Raw genomic sequence first — 23,355 nt, 5'->3', positions numbered from 1 at the left:
TAAACGCTTGAACTTCGCAAGGTGTGATTATGACAGCGTAAAGCATGACTTGGAGTTATTGGACTGGCATAATCTTTTATTGAGCTCTGACGTAGATGAATGTGTAAATATTTTTTATGAAAAACTTTTTGAAATTATTAATAAATATACACCATTAACAACTATGAAGTCCAATAATTATCCAGTTTGGTATAGTAAGTCCTTAATAAAATGTATCGAAGAAAAGAATAAATTCCATAAACTTTTTAAGAAATTTAATAACCCACGAGATTATGATGTGTTTACGTTATTACGCGCTAGAGCCAAAAAAATGATAGATTATTGTTATAAAAATTATGTGGCCTCAATTGAAGAAACAATGACTGAAAATATAAAATCGTTTTGGTCTTTTGTAAATAATAGAAAGGGCAAAGTCTCAATTCCTAATGTCATGCGGTTTGGCAACTCTTTTTCTTCGACCGGTCAGGGAGTATGTGAGCTTTTTTCAAACTATTTTGCCTCGGTGTTTGAATCGGATCAGCAATGTAACTCCTCTGCTACGAGCAACAACAATCTCAAGACACCTGAGTGTAGACCTATTGACTATATGTCTCATATTTATATATCTGACAAAGACATAATGGCGAAAATCAAGCTTCTTGACTCAAGTAGAGGAGCTGGTCCGGACCAAATACCCCCTTCATTCGTTAAAAGTTGTGGTATAGAGCTATGCACACCTTTAAGCATCATATTTAATAAATCCTTAACAAATGGAATTTTTCCCAAACGTTGGAAAGTAGCTCATATTGTTCCAATTTTCAAAAACGGAGACAAGTCGCGGTGCGAAAATTACAGACCCATAAGTATTTTGTCATGTTTCGCAAAACTTTTCGAATCCCTAGTATACACTCAATTATACAGCCATTTCAAGCCTCTGATATCAGAAAAACAACATGGATTCATTAAAGGTAGATCAACCATTACTAATCTTCTGGTATATAAAAACTATTTGTGCAAAAGTTTTGCCGCAGGGGGTCAGGTTGACTCTATTTACACTGACTTCTCGAAGGCCTTTGACAAAGTGAATCATAGACTACTTTGTAACAAGCTTTCCTCCTATGGTATTCATGGTAGTCTCCTTCGCTGGTTGGCCTCCTATTTGAATAAAAGAAGTCAGTTGGTGGCTTTGAGAGGTTACACCTCATCTCCCGCTGACATAACATCAGGTGTGCCTCAGGGGTCTCATCTGGGACCGCTATTATTTGTTGTATTCATTAACGACCTCATAAAGGATATATCATGTGAATGTCTTTTATACGCTGACGACTTGAAAATATTTAAAACAATAAACTCTTTAGATGACTGTAATCTTTTACAGAAAGACCTAACGGCTGTTTCTAATTGGTGCAGAATTAATCAAATGTACCTTAATATTGACAAGTGTTTCGTCATTACGTTCACTAACAAGCGTCATGGGATCGTTAATGATTACAACATTGACGGCCAGTCCCTAAAGAGGACACATGTTGTTAAAGATCTCGGGATTCTTTTTGACAACAAACTAACATTTCGCGAACATTACCACCACATAGTGCAAAAAGCAAATCAACTTCTTGGGTTTATTTTTAGATCTACCAAAGACTTCAAATGCACTCGTTCTTTTCTTTATCTTTTTTATACGCTGGTCAGAAGTGTTCTAGAATACGGTAGCCCAATATGGTCTCCGCACTATAAGGTTCATATTGATAATATAGAGAGAGTGCAGCGTAAGTGTCTGCGGATTTTATGCTACCGCCAACAGTCAAAGCGAAACACCCCTGATTACGAAGCTCGTCTCATTAAATTTAATGTACAGAAATTAGATACACGTCGAAAATATTTTGATTTCGTTTATTTTTATAAAATAATTCACTCCTTATTAGACGTCCCTAACTTGCTGGCTGAATTATCATTTAATACGAGATTTAGTGCTCGTAGAGCAAATCAAATAGGACTTTTTGTTCTACAAGTGTATCGCAATAATACCTCATTTTACAATCCCCTGGTTAGGATGGCTCGTCAATGTAATGAAATCGCCAAAGGCAACCAGACCTTTGACGTTTTTCTACCTAAATTGGCTTTGTATAGTAATACAATCAAAAATATTTTATACCACAAGACGACAGTCTAATCCCTGTCGCTTGGACCACCATTGGTCTCCTCCTATTATTGTTTAGTATACTCATTCTTTTATTTTTATTTATATTATTTTAGACATAGTTTAAGCTAACTCTTCTTTTAGCTTTTATAAAAACACATTTTTTGGAATACAACCTAGATTATAAGTTTTGTTTTATATAATCTTGTTTAGATACAGTTGTAATCTGTTTTGTGTAATAATAAATAAAAAAAAATAAAAAAAACCCTACTACGAAGTCGCGTAGAGATGCTACGCCGATGCCACAAACAGATACACATCAACTTCTACGATATCTCCGGGGTCGTAGCTGATGCTACGAACTAGCTCGGGTAAAACCATAATAAAAAATACCCCATGGTACTCCAGCTTCATCTATCTCTGTGCCAAATTCCGTGCAGAGTTTAAGTAAAAATCATTTTTCTTTATAATATTAATAAAACAACCGGGTGACGTCGACCCCGACGGTCAAGAGCGATCGATCGCGGGGCTTCGCAAGGCCAAGATGGCAATCCCCTCATCTCATTACTTACATTATGACCACTTATCGACGCTGGTATGTGTTTCCGTTTCATATGCTGGCGGTTCCTATTAACCCCCGATGCATATAAACTGGCGTTTAAAGTGTCCGTATGTTTGTTTGTGGGTTGCATCACAACTAAGTAGTTCAAAAATGGATAATGTACTTTGATATTGGTAAATAGATGACTTAATCTATATGTGTTGTTTTAAGATGGTGGCAAAGATTATAGCCACGATTTTTTTTTAAATTAATAATTTGAAATCCTTATAAGCACCGCGCTTTATTTTTTTGGGATTGAATGTTAGTCCGGAAAGCTCTCTCTCGCATGTTGGCTTGAGTCGAAGAAGAATGTTACAAATGTTCAATTTTTAAATTAATTATTTATTTTTAATTTTAGTTTTACAATAACTATTGTTTAATTATTATAATAATTTCCTTTTAAATATGATCTACAACCTTCCACAGTTTTAAAACACATTAGAGCGTACCCGAATGACCATAGCCGGACGGTTCATTCACTGACATAAATAGATAAACAAAAGTTCACAAATATCGATCTCATTTAAAACCCACAAAATAAAAGGCTTTCTGCCTAAATATAACTTTTCACTTCAAAGGCTAGGGAGTACTTCAGTAATAATTTTTGATAAACACTTTAATTTTCACATAATTAGGAAATAACTATTCGGGTAAAATATCAAAGGGTTAAATTGAAGCAATCAGCAAATAATAACTACCAAATCAACCAATTTGTGATATACTGTATGTATCTATTTGCTCATTAATTAGATAGAAATGAATGTGGTTAGACAGTTACCCTGGAAAATATGTCGGCTGTTTGATCGACACGAGGCGTGTGGTTCCCGCCCTAGAATAAGACCACTCCGTATGTGGATGCCGTATCAGTCGGTGGTTAAGAGATAAAAAAAATCGAATTTAAATAATAAGGCACTAGTTATTTTAATCGACGTTTTACGATACACTTGTCGAGTTCCAGTGTTGTGAATCTCTTGCGTACTTGCGCCTTATTATAGTGCTCAGCTTCGCTTCACGCAAAAATATTGTCTCGATGTGCTTGTATCATATGTACCTACTTACTAAAATAGTTCTTAAATGAAACGAAAGAAAAACTGTTCTAAGAAGTACTTCTGAGGTCGTCAATAAGCGGAAAGCGTGTCTAGCGTACAGTAGATATCGTAACTAGTTTGTTTGTTAGTCGACAAATTCGTCGGATATGTCATTGTTTATTCATGTGTTCAAGCGATAACCTTTCGATTCGTTGGACAATATTGGACATTGCGTACAGCCAACGCCACGTGGCGTTTGTAAACCTATGAAAACATATCAATCATAAATTATTCTACGTAGGTGTTTGTATGTCTAAACAAAATAATTTTTAAGATACATTAAGTAAAGTCAGTACGACTATTTTTATGAAAGGTAATTTTTCATGCTTAGTTTACTCGACGTATAGACAATAGGTCGATCAGTAATCAAGACTCTGGAAAAATTGAATTTTAAAATTGTATGTTATAGTTATATCTCACATGCTTTTTTTAAACTAATTTAGAAAATATTTAATGAAATTGTAAATCCCTGGTTACAAGCGGGAAATGAACCCGCGATAACCCGCCCCTTCTTCTGCCCTAGTCCTAAGCTATAGCCACAGCGCTGCCACACCGATCCGCGATAGTATGGAGCAGACATATTCAACATCCATTCAAGATCATATAGAAAATCATTATAAAGCCGTAGATAAAAGAAATATAAAGCCGCTGTTACCGATACATAGACTTTTTTTATTTTATTTTGATATGCAAGGTGCCTTGCCCTGCGGAACATCGGTCTACGTCACTGGTCTACTTTCAATATTGGGTCTGTTTTCTCAAACTGTCATTTTTTTAAAAATTACGGTTGTATAATCGTATTTTGTTTATTTTTCTAACTTTAACATTTTCTCGTGAGAACGTCTGAAATAAGTAATCTAATCGCAAATGACAACACTTGAGGAGGATCCGATATCGAGAAATGTATCCGATATCGCGGGTTATATCGATAGATAAGTGTTACCATTGCATTGATATGTAATGTGAAAGATAAGAGGAACAATCACTGTGGATTTAATGCCAATTTTATATTTTTTTTTTAATTCTACGAAACTCGTTGAACGCAATAAATAGTAAATAATTAACTAGGACTGAGCGGCTTTACTCAAACATGTACAAAACCTGTACAAAAACTGTTCATTAACACACAATAAACAAATAATTATTTTATGTTGTCCCAGACAATAAAAAATCTTTTCTCGAATGTATTATTATTTGTAATTTGCTAATACTGGCGTCAGTTTTATTTAAGTCGTCTAAAGGTGATTTTTATAGTACCACTAACTTAATTTTGTCACACAAAATTTGTGAGACCACGTTTAATGGTAATGCAAGAAGACATAAGCAGCAAGATGTCATCATTTTTAAGAAGCGAATGAATTTTCCTCATGGAATTAGTAGGTACTTGGGGTACCTAATTACAAATTTTCCTGTAAACGAGATTTTGTCTATTCTACCGTTTGGGGTGACAAATTCGTCGGATATGTCTTTGATCATGGTTTGATCGATCCATTTTCATGTTTGGCTGTCATGTAACAACATGCGTAACATGTGATCGTCAGGGAACAAGGTCTAGTCAAATGTTATACTAATTTAAGTAACGTTAGGCCTTGTACAAACAATTAAATTACCGAAACGAATCGTTTCGGTAATTTAATTGGCCAACGCTTATTTTTTCCATTTTTCTTTGTTTGGTATTTGGATATTTCTATTGAAATAAATAGCACCTCATTACTTTATTGCATACCTACCTACATACTTTGTAATTGTTTCTTTCAATTTTGTAACTTTCATATTTACTCTGTTATGTTCATACAGGTACTTAAATTAACAATCAATAAATTCCACTGTTTTCTTTGCATCGAGAAAGTATTAAGGTACGTTCTTTGGACGCGCGATGGCAACCAAGACTGACCAAGACAGGGCACAGATCATATTTTGATTTTCCGTTTGATTTCCAGTTTTGCAGATATGTTTCGCTTTCCGTCAAGCCAGCCCGAGTGTAGTATTGATTACTCAGAAGAGTACAGCCCATCTCTACTCTATTGTGTCTATGGATAAGAAATAATCGGAGAAGGAGTAAGAGAACGATATAATGAAAATTTTAGGTACATGGATGATGAAAACGAAGCAAAGAACAGAGGATAATGGCATTAAAAAGAGAGAACTTTGCATCAGGGGGGCAGAAGAAGACTGAGATTTTGATCATGTAAATAACAATAAATAAAGTATACGAAGTGAAGGAGAAAAAGAATTAAAGCAGGTCCAGGGCTCCGAGGCTGAAACGACGATCAGATGAAAGAGAAATCACGATGAAATTTCAGCCAGTTCAAACGCATCACTCACCAAGTCTGTTGAATCTCCTAATCGCTCTCACAACCCTCAGCATGCCACCAACCCCCTGGACCACACCGTCAGATAGAACTCGATCACATGCACGATATAAAATAAGACAAAGGTCGCGATGTACATATATATGAGAATCTGTACCAGCATCGTGGGCAAGGGCTGCCGCGCAACTGACGGTGAAGCCCTATAATGTATAGCTACAGTTACATCATGTAAATTTCTTTCAAGTGCGACCTCATGATTGTTTTTCTTCGTGTTCATAATAGAAGTGCATATAAAAGTGGAGTTAGATATCTCAAATCGAGAATCTAAACTTGAACTCATGACCTCTTTGAAAACGACTTCAACGATTTCGGACTTTCTTTATGTAATGATGATTTTGCTACACGTACAGCAACACCATTTTAGATCTCGGAGGTTACAAGAAATCGAGGCATTGAAAGTAAATACCTATGTGGATAACTGTCTACTTAGGTAAAATAAAAAGGGTACAAATTTACATAACACATTCTTAAACTTTTAATGCAAAATGTACTCTTATGTAGTCTTTCTTATTAGTAATTTTTTTGCTTAGAGTGATCTCTAATGAAAGCCTGAAATGTATTGTAGCCGGTATTGGCTTCGAGATACGGGCTTCGAGGAGCAACAGGTATTGAGTAGGTGTACTCAGTATGTTTCTTTCCAGTTGTATGATCCCCATCCCATTGGCGAGGGTCTATGTGGAATGAAACAAACACCACCACCCCCACCACCATCACTACCTTGGCTCTTCTTGAAATGTTAGTGGAGTTGTATTCTTTTTCACAAACAACAATGTAATTTACAATTTTATTTCAATATTTGCGATGTTTTCTTTCAAAAGAAAATGGTCTATTGAAATTACAGTACGAAAATCAGACAGGTTTACAAATTCACGAGTAACTAGAGATATAAGGACGCTTGGACCATTCATACCACAAGTAAACGTATTACCACTCAAGAATTAACTAAAAGTAAAAGATACTCACAAAGTCTTCTATACCTCGAACACATGGGCACAATAAGCAGTTACAGTGTATCACAACACCACGGTCAAGTAGTAGTCTATGACGTGAGCCACATAGAACAGCAAACAGGTCGCAATGTACATAAATATGAGGATCTGAATCAGCATGGTTCCTCGCGTCAGGTTGGACGGTGACTGTGTGCGAAGCCCCGGCAGTGGCGTCGGTCACTTATACTGTTACGTAAACAGATGAAATAATTAACACTGGCGAAAAATCGCTTAAGAGGTTAGGCGTTTTATATAGATGTGTTTAAGAATAATGTAGAATAGTTACAAGGTGTCTTGTAAGTCATTCCTTATTTAGATTTCGGTGTGGTTGGCACTCAGAGAAGCAAATCCAGAGTAAATGCGGCGAGTGTGATCGGAACGTCTGATTTGGATATTTTTGTCTTAGTTGTAATTATTTATATTTAAAGAGTGCTAAAAAATTTTAGGCATTTACAATGTGTACGTGAAAAGATCCAAGACCCAAATATGATATCGGTTAGGTAGGTTATGTTAAATTGTTGTCTAGACATCAACTAGACAAACTGACAGAATGACAGTCAACGACTCACATTTGATAATGGATTTGACTGTGGGCGTGGTCGAGGAGCTGATAATAATTCTGTGCTAAAGTTGGAATCCCTCATCAACGTAGTCATTCGGGTTCAGAATAGGATTTAGAAATTGTAATATGGTTTCTTCGATGTTTATATTCTCTTTGCAGATACAAATACTTCATTATTCAAAAGATACAATCGTATCATTTGAATAAACCAAGAGGTTCCCTTTCAAAACAGAATTATCGAAATTACTTCACGTCGATTTCGCATTTATTCCAAATCCATAAATATTGATGTTCCAGCTCGTAAATTGGAATTCACAAAATTAATTAGCATTTCATGAATGTCACGATTGGATCACATAATTATTCAGTCACCTTGTCCACTCCGGCTGTGTCTGAAATGTAGCGTGTTTCAGTAATGCGTACGTGTATGTAATGTGTATTAAAATAGTTAAATTAATTAGGGTACAGAAATTGGAAAAAGTAAATTTTTGTACAGAATACAGAGTTATAACTTACTAATATAATATATGTAGTTTAAAGATATACTGTATTATCTTTCAACACTTGTTATCTTAATATGATATCTGCGGATAACGATATTGGTTTCACATTTATTTATTTGTGATCGCACTTCGGTAGTACGTAAGTTTTCCATAGAGTATTTTAGTGTGAAATATTATCGTTGCGTTCTATAAAAAAGTTAGTTTCATGATGTTAGCTATCTAGTTCTGTGTGTTTAATTAGCACCTAGTAACAATTGCGTTCGGGGTCAGGGTAAAAAAATAAACAATATGTTTTTTTTATCTTGTCCTAATCTTATAGATATTCTATTTACTCCTTCGTCATTTTATAACATTATTGTCGCCCCGTGCGGACCATGTTGTCCAGTCAGCATTACTAAGCGACAACTATCTGTCAGTTATGATGATATGTACGAGTATGTTTATCTACAGTGGTGTAAGTAATAAATATAATGATAATAAAATATGAGGCAAATTCTTGTAATATGCTTTATGTAAGCATAAGTTTGATGGTTTAAGATGCAGTGTTTATAAGAATTTATGACCGGGTTCAATTCCATACACTCTACAAAATTTTGAGCATTCAAGTAAACACTCGCGTCACTATCATTCACTTAGTGCGTCGCCAAGATTTATACTTGCTATATGATAAAATGGATACTATCCTATGTGCGGTGGTTGGGTGTCCCCACCCACATAATATATGTTAGGGGTGGGAAAATAAAAATATGTAAATGATATTTGCAAAATCTCTTAAGTAGTGTTTTTAAACGTATTCATTACCCAAGTACAACTTACACGATATTTTAGACATGTCTAAGCAAATGATTTTCGTTGTACGAATTATATTTATTTTGTACTAGCGGCCCGTCCCGGCTTCGCTCGGGTAAGACCTTAATAAATTATACACCTAAACCTTCCTCAGGAATCAAACTATATATAAATAAAACACATCAAAATACGTTGCGTAGTTTTAAAAATTTAAGTAAACAAAGGGAGATAGGGACAGAGAGAGCAGTCGCTCTCTCTGTCCCTATATCTAACTTTGTTTTATACTATGTAGTGAAGTGATAAATTAAACCAATTTATAATATCTATACTTAAATGAAACTATAACCAGATTGCCGAAAGAATAGACGTATTTTCATGTTCTCTGAGCGAATTCATAAGAATGGCTTTTTATTATATATTATAAGTTATAATAATAATAATAATAATTGAAATGGGATGCTTGTCTATCGCATTGGTGAGAACTGTAAAGATAGATTTAAGCTTAAGAATGAATAAATAAATAACTTATTTTAAAAAATTAAAACTATTGGTAATTAAAAATAATAAACTGCTTTTAAAAAAAGGGCAAGAATCACATACTATAGGTATATGATTCTTCCCTTTTTTTACAAAAATGCATACATGTATGTATATAGTTTACATAACTACATGTATGCATTTTTATAATTATAATACATGTATGTATACATATATAATAATGTATATAGTTACTACCATATTTTAAGAATTCAAACGAACATAATCAAACGTTTATTTAAAAAGATAAATTAAGTCTACACTACTATTCTACCTATCTATACTAATCTATAGTTAAGAAACATGAAGTCTATTCAAATTACTCTCCTGAATTTCTTCCATGCAATGTTACACCACCAGCGGCCCAGGTGCTTGCAAAATTAGTCTTTCAAGTTAATTACACACATCGTTTAACTTGCTTTCCTGATTAAACTTAAGGACTAATTAAAGTCCGCGGGTTTAGACTTGAACTCAGTTTGCTAGAAACTTTTACTTTTAGCCACGTCGCGAAAAAGTTTTAATAACTTAAAATTTTAACATGGAATGTTGAAAAAACAAACGCGTTTGTAGCACATGCTTTTTAACCAAGTTTAAGATTAAATGACACAAAAAATCTAGACTCCAGCTGGAATCGAATCCACGAAGGATCATGGGGAAGGACTATCTAAGTGAAAGTCTTGCCCAGCGAGGTGGCACGAGGCTAATAAAAATAAAAAAAAAACTATAACTAGCTTTTGCCCGCGGGTTTGCCTGCGTTAGTTTCCTTTCTTAAGAAGAATTGAAATTAAATCTATAAGACTGGTAAACTTTATATGATTTAAATTCGTATATTGTTTCCCATCTTAGAATTTGATATTGATTCGTCAACTGATTTAAATTTTTGAACATGTATTTCACCTTATTTAATTAAATTTCGATTATAATTATAATCATATTATACATTAATTTCAATACAAAATGCATGCATCTTGTCCATAACCAATGTTTAGATATAACTTCATATATGTTTGGCTATCAATTGCTATCCAACGAGGAATCGCAGCTAGCGTTATGGGTACTTTTGAACCGGGTACAATTCGGGGTGGCATTTTTGATTGACATTGCAATTATTTATTTAATTTTTATTAGTTCAAGAGTTTCACGGGCCGTAGCCCGGTCCTTTGAGGCTTGCATGGGGACATGGATCCAACATGTAGAGGCCTTGTGAGATGTTTGATCTAAAATGGTGCGGGGCACGATCCAAAGCGTGCTCGCAAGCACGCCACGGAGATGTACTTGCGAACAACTTTTAGAAAGTGCAGGACTATTGGAATATTATTAGTTTTATTATTTATATTTTTAATAATAAGTTACAATATAATAAATAAATATATTAGGACAAATCACACAGATTGAGCTAGCCGCAAAGTAAGTTCGAGACTTGTGTTATGGGATACTAAATTTTATAACAAAGATACTAAGATACTATATTTTATAACAAATACATATATAGATAAACATCCAAGACCCGGGCCAATCAGAAAAAGATCATTTTCCATCATGAACCGACCGGGGATCGAACCCGGGACCTCTCGGTTCAGTCGCTAGAACCTTACCACTGCGCCATCGAGGTCGTCAAAATAAATATCCTGTTTGATTGTTATTTAAAGTATATTGTACTCTTTGTCAATAATGTAATCATGCTGTGCGCACTTCATTCTTGATTTTTCTACTATTTTGTACTATTTAAGCCAAACATGTTATGTCATAAACTGTTTTTGTGTGCCAATCAATAAAATAAATAAAATCTTAGTTCAATTTCCCGCTATGATTTCCGTTACTTTCATCAAATTTCATCTGTTCAGTAGTTGTAAAAATTTCGTGATGAGTGTTTTCAACTTACTGAGTCTGGTATGTCCATCGACGACAGTGATACCTGGGACAGCAAGGGAATCCTCGATCTGCTGCAGCGGCAGCTCCACGGCCCCCTCCGAGCCGGCCGGCCACGCCATGGGAACTCATCACTGCACATCCATACTAAGACGAACACATTACTTGCTTCATTTCTTTCTTAAAACTTCACGAAAAGACCGCGTGGCAATTCGTTTCTCGCGGTTTTGTAATACACTCCTGGTTTTACCACAACGGAATGGTCAGATGTTTTGTCAGTTGCCGCATTTGATATTTATTGACTGACTGATGACTATATCGAGGAGACACTTTTATAAACACTGATTTAACTTTAGTAATACAAATAATAACGCACTTGCTTCAAATAACGTGAGCTTACACGTGATTTTCAGAATAAATACATTATATCGTATAGGTACTAGCACTGATGTGAACACTTTCGATTTATTTAACGCCAATAAGTTATAATAAAGTAACAGTGTATATTATAATTGGTCTTGTCTTTCTGTCGGAAAAGAATGAATTAGAAGCAATTAATATCGAATTAGAAGTGCATTGGAAAAACTGGTTGGTATTTTGTTGAAGGTCTTCAATATTAGTTATCGTGTTTTAATATGTAAATAATAAATTTAACTCTGAATCCTAGTTACAGTGCTAAACAATATTAAAAAAACAGGAAGTTAAACAATATGGTTACCTGTTGTTAGTAAAGTTAAAAACTGCAATAAAAAAACTTTACATTAAGTAATTTGGCACCAATATTGATACACTCCCATAACTAAAAAATATGTACCTAATTATCCATATATATAAGGCTTTATATGCCTGTACGTCAATTTAAACGCAAAAATATTTTACTGAACACATTTCCACCGTATACAAGACGCTATTCGACTGAGGAAGCTCCAGTACTGGAACTAAATGAAGATAAGGTATTATATGAAATTAAAGATAAGGATTACAAAATTGTGGACATATATAGTTCCTAGACGAGGCTTAGATAAACAATTGTACCGTATATACGTCCATGTTGATGGCGGGTTGTTTCATTGTGACTGTGATCATGCGTGTGTGCGTACTCGAGATAATTGATAGGTGCCGTTTAGAATAAACAAAGTGCCAATTTTGTCGGTGTATCAACAATATATGCCAAAGTGGCATATGCAGTTGGAAAATCACAAAAGTTCTATCTGAGTCGGGAATGATAGAAAATATACTTTGATTTTAACTATGTATTCATTTTTAGTTGACTGAAATGATAAAAAGATAATATTTTGTTTTTGATCAGAACCGAACTGCTATGTGTGTATGATATATAAACGGGTCACTGAACGATAACGTGTAAAGGTAACCTGCCGAAACATCTCTACTGTATCTGTGATGGCCGTGGCTAGTGGCGGATTAGACTTAAAGGAGCAGCAAATGCCGGGCGCCGTGCATTTCGGGGGCCTACGCCCAGCGCAAGCTGACACTGACCGCATAGTCACATTATCATATTGCTAACATATACACGCATCAATCACCCAGACACCACCAACATTTGGACCCTCAATCCATTTCCCTCAATCTTATCAACCACAGCACATAATCTGTGTGCAGCTATATAATCTGTGGACGAGGAGTGCCGGGCGAGGCGTGGCATGAGATGTGACGTCACGCGTGTGGACTCACACCTTTATCTGGGTAGTTGTGGTGTGACCATGACTTTGGAAAAGCATAGGTGAAAATGTGAATGGAACGTATTAAAATATATTTCGAGATAATTTTAATTGTCGATCGTTTTTCGTTTTACAACTAAAACAAAATACAAAACATAAAATTACTTGAAATTGATTGCCTGTTTCCATAAGAAAGGATAACATATATATATTTATATACATATATTTTGAGTTTTTGACACCATGGACTGACATTGGAATATATAAAACCCTGTTCTCGCTAACGGTAGCGTAGTCAACGTAAACACTCGTCGTGCGAAGTTAAGATTTTCAAACTTGCTCCAGCAAATAAAGCTTGTTACCCAGACTTTCCTCGCCTGCAGCAGAGGTGGGAACTTAGTTAAGTATTGCTAGCATGACTCAAGCTGGATATTTATGGCTCTTGAAGAGGCTAACTTGAGCTTAACAGCGAATGCTGCTCCATTTTTTCGCTTAAATTATGGTCGTCATGTTGTGTATTTATTAGTTTTGTTTGGTCGATAAAAAGAAACTAATTTTTAAATAATACTTAGTAAAATCCTTATAATGTTATAAAACAAAGTCCTCTGCGGCGTCTGTCTTGTCTGTCTGTTCACCATAAACTAAAAAACAAATACTCATGCGGTTTTCACGAATAGATTGTGTGATTCCTGAGGAAGGTTTAGTTGTATTTATAATCTATTATGTTTTACCTGAGCGATCGAAGCGAGACGGGTTCCGAGTTAAATATAAGTAAGTTTATATGTTGCCTCTTTACGCTGTATCTACTCGATCTTCGTGAAATTTCACTAAAATATATATATGTAAGAAGCACGAAGAAGAACACAGGATATATTTATTCATCCTGGAAAAGTAGGTACTATTCCTGTGGGAAATCACGCGGTTTTTAGTTTAAAATTTGATAAAATATGTAATAAAAATTTAACAGTTTTTTAAGGCGCCTATCGAAAATACAATTCCCGTTTTACCCCCAAATCATGGCGACCAAGCGAAGTGGTTGAACTTAGTAATGAAATGACAATGCGGGTCACTCCTCTCGACACGCAAGTCAATCTGCCATTAAGCGAGGCTACCAGCGGGCGAGGCGGGACTAATGTTAGCCTCGCAGGCGATGCTAGGGTAGCAAGTCTTTAGGCTTCATTAGTGTTGCTATTTTTGGATTTTCGCGACGACAAATTAATTTGGCCAATGGACTAAAATGGGATTCAGTTTTCAGGACTCAGCTCCAGGTGTACTCCTGACTAATATATTCGAAATTTCAAGAAGATTGGTTATATAAACTTTTACATAAATAAATAAACAAGTTATATATCTTTGTAGCAAAAATAACACATGCATTTACAGGAAATGTAAGTACAACATTTTAGATATAACCAGCTGCGCCCCGGGGCTTCGTTCCCGTGGGAATTTCGGGATTAAGTACCCTGTGTTATTCCCGGTTTATATTCCACAAGTATATCAACTCTTTCTTTTCGAGTGTGATAATTGCTAACAATGACAGATTTACTTCAAGTCGCACCTAATGGAATCTGACATAACTTTTACGACTACATACCAATTAAATACACAACAAATTACATACATGTTGTTAACACGAATACGGAAAGCCTTCGAGGACTCGGTATAAAATTCTCGCTTTAGAACTTAACATAAGCACATGGAAAGCCTTAAGTAGGTATTAAGTCTAGCAGAAAATTACCCGGAATTTTAGCGGCTAATTAGTACCTACCTACGTTATCACTCAGGCTGTTTTTTTAGGATAAAAGACTTTTAGTTTTCATTGAGCACAGCGTTGTTTACCATTAATTTGGATAGAATATATAAATGGTTTTCTGTCGTTGTTGTAACTTTTCTGTCTACGCTTTACGTTTACCATATTATCACTACAAGGTACAATACTTAGTATAAAACAAAGTTGCTTCCTGCTGTCTGTCTGTCCTTACGTATACTTAGATCTTTAAAACTATGCAGCCGATTTTGATGCGGGTTTTTTAGGAGATATAGTGTGGATCCTGAGAAAGATTTAGATGTACAATTTATTATAGCGAAGCCGGGTTGGGCCGCTAGTGTTTGGTAAAGTAGATATTAGAAACAACTCTAACATAACCTAAAAAAAAATCAAACATATTAGAATCGTCCGACTTATTTAAGTGAGGACTGCGATGCAACAGAATAAGAGAAAATTCCACATCAAAATTTAAAAAAAATCGTCTTCACTACCAACCAGATGCTAACAAATTAAATCTTAAATTCTTCGACCGAATTCAATACCGCATCTTCTAGTTGTAATAAGGTTTAAAAGAACTCTTTCCATGATTGTACTTTTGTGATTGAATAACATCAGTGGCTGTACAGAGAACTCGAATCTAGGAGCTCGAGACTAATGTTTTCTTTACAGATAACGTCCGCAATCCCCGGAACGACTGCTGTCAGCACGCTGCGACTGGCGCGAGGCCCGGCGTAAGCTGTAGTTCAATGTTCTAACAATGTTGTTTAGTAACACAATAGAATTATAAGGGGTTGAAACTTCGGAAGCACATAAAAATGCAGAATTTTCCATTTTCCAATTTAGGGACATTCTCTTTTAGTGCTCCCCTACCTGTAACATAACACTGTGATGGTTATAGTGTTGTTCAAAATCGGTCTTGGTCTTGTTCTTGCATTTTCGTAAGACCAAGTACAAGACTGACCGTGCAAGATTTAAGCAAGAATAAGACTAAGTCTGCGAGACTCCTGCATCTGACAGTTAAGACTGAGTGTCATTTCAAGTACCTAGTAGGAGGGGACAGGAGTTCGGTTATACGCTTAGGGACTCCATGAGACGTAAAAAAATATATAAGAAAAAATTACTTATGCGCATTACATACAATAAACATACAAAGCGAATGAAAATCTCCATTAAAAGAAAAAAGAATACAGGCACTTTGGTAGTAGGCGGCGCCTTGTCGCCATCATCAAAGGCCGGAAATTTCTCTGCTATTCGGGAGTACAAGATCAAGACACGCGCGCCGGCGGCTTATATTGATATCGCATATAATCGTCGCCGTTGCGCCGTGTGTGTGCGGTACACATTTGATACTGTTTCATTGCCGCCACAGAGTACACTGTATGCTCCAAAGAATAAAAAAGTTTCTAGGTGCCTTGATCAGAATGGACACAAATACATTATAATGATCTCGCAAGGAATATTTTAATTAGACAGGTATTTTAGGTAGATATCATAACAATTTATTTCAGTAAGTAATTATTATAATGTTAACTATACGGGTTTATAATAATTACTTACTATTATTATTATTAAAATAAATACACAGGTTAGGATTTTACAAAATTAAAGTATAATAGTGTTTTGCAAAATTTTAATACTAGAAATAAAAATAAAATCATATTACGTACTTTCCGATTACACAAAGTGTACAATTCGTTCTTGGGCAGCGTTATATGTTTTTATATATTCTTTAAAATACAGTCAAGTCAATGTCATTATTTTGTTTTTATGTTTTTGCACATCTAAGTAAGCTTATGAAATGTAAACGTTTATTAAATTTAAACAGACTGATTCCCGTAAGACACGGTAGATAGTTCAGTTGGTTAGAGTAGCGGCACGGATAGCTTAGGTCGTAGCTTCAAACCCCACCCGGTGTTAGTTGATTTTTCGAACTTCTCATTGAATGTTTAGACATTTATTAATTCGGTTGGTCATTACTATGGCTATGTTAATTCAAGCTCAAAATGTACCTACTCTGTTACGTTGTTCTAAGATCTGAAGTGACGCTTAATAAATTGCAATAAGCTAATAGGTATGTAATTGTGAGACTTGCGAGACTCTTGTTGCAAGACCAAGACCAAGACGCGGAGCGCAAGACCAGGACCGGTAGGATTGACGCGATTGGCTAAGTCTCCTTTTATTTATTCTTGCATTTGGGCAACACTAGATGGTTATGATGATCATCAATCATGCCACATAACTCTGCGTAGATAGGAGAGTATGAACATTTTATTTATTTCTGCGTGGGTTTGCCGAGGGGAATTCCGAAATAAAACAGTTTATGATTTTATTATCTGTGAAATGATGTACATAGAACTAGTTCGACATGAATTGTGTATTTACAAGTCGGTAAACACCAAACACTTCATTACAATTTATTTATTTTTTTATTATAAGATAAGCTAATGCCATTCACATTCATCGAAATAATAAAACCATAACGTTGTAAAAAAAAACTTAATAATGTATGCAACATAATTATTTTTTTTTTTACAAACAAAAGAAACTCGAACACGTACTTAAATAATATTAGATCAATACTTTGTCGATAGATATTTTATTCGATATGCACGGGGCTTCCCGGGGATTACTGGGAAAACGAATCACCTGCTGTAAGCCTACAAATTTACATGTATCTCTAAGGTGAATTTAAAATCCAATCGTGACATTTTTTTTCGTAAAATTATCTTCCAGGTCACGCCTATCCTATTAAAATTATAATGCGAAAGTTGGTGAGGATCTATGTGTGTGTGTATGTTTGTAACTCTTTCACACAAAATCTACTGAACGGATTGTTATGATATTTGATTTGAGATATTTGATATGAGATTTTGGAATAACACATTTTATCCCGAAAATACCGCGATCCCCGGAGCGGATCCCCGGGGTGCAGCCTGTGGAAGTATAATGAAGACCATACTTGAGACTTCTCAGTTAACAAATATTCATTACTACTTATTTTTCATTCAAAGCTATATACCTTCGTTTTGACCACCCTTTAAGACACCATTCTTTTTCTCTCATCTATTTGGTCCATATATAATTATAGTTTGTAGCGTTGTAAAATCAAAGTCAGGACTACTATATCAAACTGTTTTTTTTATACCCAATTATGACAATGTTACGATTTCGTAACGATTGCGCCGATTGATTGGCGCCTATTGATATTATATCGCCTATTGATTCATATAAAAAAGTGCTAGTTCTACATTGAATTTTTCCTATTAGTCAGGTGTAAAAAGACAGACAGACAAATATTAAAATATACTTTATAAGGTCTGTCACAGCCCACAGCAGGACTTTCAGTATTTCTTCTCAGCAGTGGTCGTTCCGAAAGATTGTAGCTCTTTAAAAAAATGCGGTTAAATTTCTGAGTAAATGACAATTAGGAATTTCTCCACATTTCTCAAAAGTTCAAAATTTAGACTGCGTTTTTAGAGCGAATGAGGTTGTGATTGGGCAGGACTTCCAGGCCAAAAAATAACCTGTCTTTAATCTAGTTTTGAAATTCCATCAAAGTCCGCCCATTGAATGAAGGTTGAAAAATGTACAAGTGTACGGCGGTTTATCTAAAAAGCTTTTTAAATAAAAACCCGGCTGTGGTCGTGACCTAAAATAAATATTCGAAAAAATCCATTCATATTCATATAGGCTTTGCTTGGGTAATATAATAAATCATACTCCTAAATCTCAGAATAGATAGTGAGTGGTGAGGAATTACTATATATTTTGTGAAAATAATAAACGCGTTCATAATCGCGTTCGTACGTAAGACTACTATCAATACTATCTTTTAAGATCAACCCTATTGCGCACCCTAGAGACTGGCGTTATTGACATAAATACGTGCGCCCCACACCGGCTGGACGCGCGCCAAGCTACGTGCTGGCCAAATCACGCTCACAGATGTGAATGCCTAACTACAGGTTGATTAGACTGATAAAAACGTACTTGTACCTTCTCATGTCATCAGTTTTGAGAGTTTGAGCCGATGAATAAGAATGGTCTGGATACTAGGGATGCCGACGACCGTGGGAAGTTGGGGCGAAACAGTACGAAAACGGGCCCTGGACTTCCACGCTCAATAAGTGAGGAAGAAACCGGGAAAACGCGTAATACAGGCTACTGTAGCAAAGAACCGTAGGCCACAAAGAAGGCATAATTGACTGACATTAGGTGGCTGGTGTTCTTTACCATCAGACGACCATGGTGCTCTTTTATCAATGCTATAAAAAATCTTATGGCCAATATTTAATTAGTACGACTTTAAGTATTTTCCTAATAAGTATTCCAACCGTGGTACCGAATTTTGGCATCGCTTTGGCGCATTTGGTGCAAATTGGCGATGTGTAATAAAATCACGTCTGGTCGGTCAGCTCTCGCGCTTAGCATATTTAGCTCGTTTTTCGAAGCTTAGAGATAGATGAAAATCTTGGCTTGATTATAATTATGGAGAAACTTTTGTATACAGCTCTGTTTAATATAAAATTTAAATGAAGTGTGAAGACACTTGGTGGTCCTAAAGTGGCTTATGTTAGACGGCGTTAATTACGCGCGTCTATATATTTGTATAATGCAATATTAAAAGCCAAGTAAAATTAAATGCACTTTATGCACTGCAGTGGGTTAGATAAGTTGGTTGGTGTGGACTAACCAACTCTATCACAGTCCAATTTTATGCGGCGTCGTAGCCCGGTCTGCGTAGGCTTTCGTAGACTTTCTAAGACTTTTGGTAGTCGCTACGTAAATTCCCAAAGAATCTCCAATTAAATTTTGAAGACCTGGCTGTGATTTTACAACCGGCCGCCTGCCTGATGTTAACTCTCCTTGGAAATACAATTGTTGCCTATCAGCTGTCGGTTATCGAGAATATGGAGTTGTCCTATTCTGGGAAGGAGGCACAGCCACAATATTTAGTATTCTGTATTGGCCACATACCTGTGTGGTAACAGAGGGAATATATGCAAATATACAAATATTTGCACTCCTTCCGTAGTCGTCACGTGTTCAGTCCCAGCCGTCACACACCAGACCAGTCCTCTGTGAATATAGGACTTCGCGTAATTGAACACAACACGTAGGTGTTTACGATATTGATTCGTTGCCTACTTATTCACATAAAAACACTATAAATTCAACAGCAAATAAATGCGAGTCTTTGTCACACTAAATCGGGCTCTTGGTTATCGATGACTGTTTGCTTGTCTGTGAGACAAAAGTAGTTTATGGAGGCAAATCAATTTAGTACCTAAAAGCTACTACAATTTGCTGATTAAGGTAAAGGCACCTAATTCCGAGGTGTTTTCGTCCAAAGTTAAATGATCGTCGCAATTTAAGTATTTAATGTACCTTTTTGTAGAATTGGCCACTTTTATCAGCAGTGACATTTATCTTAGTTTTAAAATATACTTAAAGTTTGACAATAAACAAATTGTATAAATGTAAAATTATTTAAAAACGTAAATGAGTCCGAGGACCCTTATTCCGATTTAAAAATCTTAATTCCGACTCATATTGATCCTAAATCCGAGTGTACAAAATATAAGGGAATGGAGGTGGGGGTGGTGATACATGATGTTCAAAAATCAAGTGTATTTATTGTCTTTGGATTTTAAATCAGTCTTATTCTCTTTGTTACATGATTATTAAAACGGCATCGCAATATGTACTTTATTTACAAATGTATATTTTTTGTTTTATTTAGTTATAAATTTACTTTCTAGTAATAAACAATATGAAAATTAAAATATCAAAAACTAAAAACAGATACTGAAAACAACGCAAAACATAAGTATTTAAACTTAAAAAATACATTTTGGACGGGATACTTATAATTTCGTATAAGTACAATCAAAAATATTATGACCTAAAAATGATGATGGTATATGATGGTATGAATAAAAATAATTGAAGCATAACAACTTTAACAATCATATCAAAAATATTAACTATTTCTTATAAATTATGAGATCAAAACAACAGCAATCAAAAGCAAGCAAAAATGTAGGAAACATAACAGTTGCTATGGTTTAGAAATAGGTAATAGGAACATAATCAAAAATGGCTAATCATATAATCCCCTAAAGACCAGTCAACAATATTTGTTTCTTCAGATTTGGAGAGTATCGTTTTTCTGCCGGCAACGTCACCGCAATATGTTTTATCACGTTTATCTCTCAATGTAGTTTCTGGAATATTATATTGTCGAGAAACTTTATAAACGCACTGCCATTATTAATTGCCATGATAGCATATTGAAGGTCTTCTTTTGTGTATTTTTTTTTTGGGTTCATTATTCTACAACAAAACAGTAAATTGTAAGTGATTGTAATTGTGCGTAAGTAAGTCTGAGTATATCGGATAATCAAACTTAGGTATTTTAAATGTTTCAAAGCTATTATACTTAATAACTGAAACTATATAATAAGTGCTTTACAAACTGCATGAGAAAATGAACACCCTGTATTTTGCTGTATCAATACCACAGAATTAGGTATTCATATAACCTTTTTCCGTCTTAAATACATCGGAATTGCGTTTTCTAACTCTCAAACAAGTTTTTTATTCCGAGTGATAAAAAATAACATATTTGTCAATACACTGTAAGTAAATTAAACCTAAATTGCTATATCTTTCGAAACATATAGAAAACATAGCCAGGTTTAATCAGAACATATCAATAACTAAATTTTTTAGACTTTATTTTTCCATACAATAAATCAATAAAGTACATGAACAGATATTGTTTGACCTAATATAACTAATAAATGCGACTCTAAAATATACCTCGGAATTACATTTTTACGTGTATTGGTTATTCAAGAGATCAGTACTAAAACACTAAATTCCTAATCATAATAATTCATTAAATTTTTGTAAAAAAATTAACCTGTATGAAATTGCATTTCCGTGGTATACATCGGCATTTAGGAACCAATTCAAATATTTGGAACCTAATGCCGCGATATTTTAAAATATTATTTTCTCCTCAACTTCAGAAGAAAATACTCCAATGTTAAGGGTATTCGATAAAAAATATAACCCTTTACATGTTTCAAATTAAACAAATACTCATTAGTATAAAACTCACGTAAAAAACACTATTTAAAAAATCGTATAACTCACGTGAATTAGGTCCGAAATGTAGGAGCTAGCTTCGGAGTTAGCTGCTAGCGTCTAACTGACCGTTTATTTTGAATTGTACACACACTAAAACAATCCTTTGCTCATATAAACATGATTAAATAAATTATTTACCTAATAACATATTTTGCCGACAAAAATAACTTGTAAATTACTTAAAAACACTGCTTTTCTAAATACATCGGAATATGGTGCCAGTTTTGGAACCCCTCGTAATTGGGTGCCTTTACCTTACATAAATTTTATTAGAATTCGAATTACAAAACTACGACTAATATAAAAAGAAAAAAGAAAAGCGGTCAAATGCGAATTGGACTGGCTCACCAAAGGTTCCATAAAATTCACTTTTTATATGCATATTATGCATATGTATGTATTTATACATAAATATATATGTATTTATATATAAATATTCACAATTTTCAGATGTGTTATGCACATACACGTTACGGTATTCAGATTCATTCCTTAAGTATGACGTAAGCCATTACTATTTGCAAAACTGTGGGAAATTTTTAAATTTAAATTAGTAGTAGTAATGTAGTTTTTAAATTTCTTTTGCAATCGCATGTAAAAGTTTTTTTGTCATAGCTGAAAGGGACCCGCGTATTTTATATAATATATGTTCCTGAGTGATCTTATAAGGATATTCTTTTCAACATATTGGAGTAATAAAAAACATGAAACCAAAAAGAAATGGACATCTGAGAGACGGCAGTGCAGAAACTTTTTAATATTCACGAAGAATAGTTACTATCGCCCGGTTTTAGATCAGATTATAATAAGTTTAGAGGCACTGCTCCCTGCTGGGAGCTACAATAACTGAAAGAAATCAAGTAGTTCCACGAGAGTATTAAAAGTTGAAAACGAGGTCTGGGATATTGTTATTTACTAGTTTTTGCCTTTGGCTTCGTTTACTGGAAATTACTTACTCATTGATAGGTACCAAACAAATTGCGGGATAGGTATTATTATAGTTATAACTTCAAAAGATTTGTATTTTTATTTCTTTGTTTGTAATGAAAATACTCATAAACTACTTCGCATAGGGATAGATAATACTTCAGGAATAACATAGACTATATGGTTTTACCTGAGCGGAGACAGGGCGTGCTGCTAGTTTTAGAATAAAAAAGTAAAGTGCCAGAATATTTTCTACCCGTCCGGGCAATGTTTTTACGACATTAAATAACAAATTTACTGTTATACAATATAATTTACTTTAAATTTAATAAGTAATACTATTATTATACCAAATAAATACAATACCTACATCAAATATCAGAGAACTTTAGAAGTT

The 23,355-nt window shown here is 34.7% G+C and overlaps 1 protein-coding gene across 12 annotated transcripts in view; it reads right to left on the bottom strand.

Moving 5' to 3' along the window:
• The window catches only part of ATP8A (ATPase 8A), a 79,678-nt gene that overhangs the window by 44,311 nt on the left and 12,012 nt on the right, over window positions 1–23,355 (bottom strand). The window contains exon 1 of one of the 12 annotated variants that reach the window (XM_053743647.2): window positions 11,440–11,945. The exons of 9 other annotated variants lie outside the window; for them this stretch is intronic. In XM_053743647.2, coding sequence (XP_053599622.1) covers window positions 11,440–11,548 — 109 coding nt within the window. In that variant the 5' untranslated portion in view covers window positions 11,549–11,945. Of the gene's footprint in view, window positions 1–6,130; window positions 6,294–7,140; window positions 7,307–11,439; window positions 11,946–23,355 lie in introns of those variants that run through there. 2 more of the 12 variants (XM_053743655.1, XM_053743653.2) reach the window with 2 other exon arrangements.

Source organism: Plodia interpunctella, chromosome 4 (genome assembly GCF_027563975.2).
Source record: "Plodia interpunctella isolate USDA-ARS_2022_Savannah chromosome 4, ilPloInte3.2, whole genome shotgun sequence".
Taxonomy (NCBI): domain Eukaryota; kingdom Metazoa; phylum Arthropoda; class Insecta; order Lepidoptera; family Pyralidae; genus Plodia; species Plodia interpunctella.
Note: the sequence above shows the minus strand (reverse complement) of the source record. Positions and strands in the feature narration are given on the sequence as shown.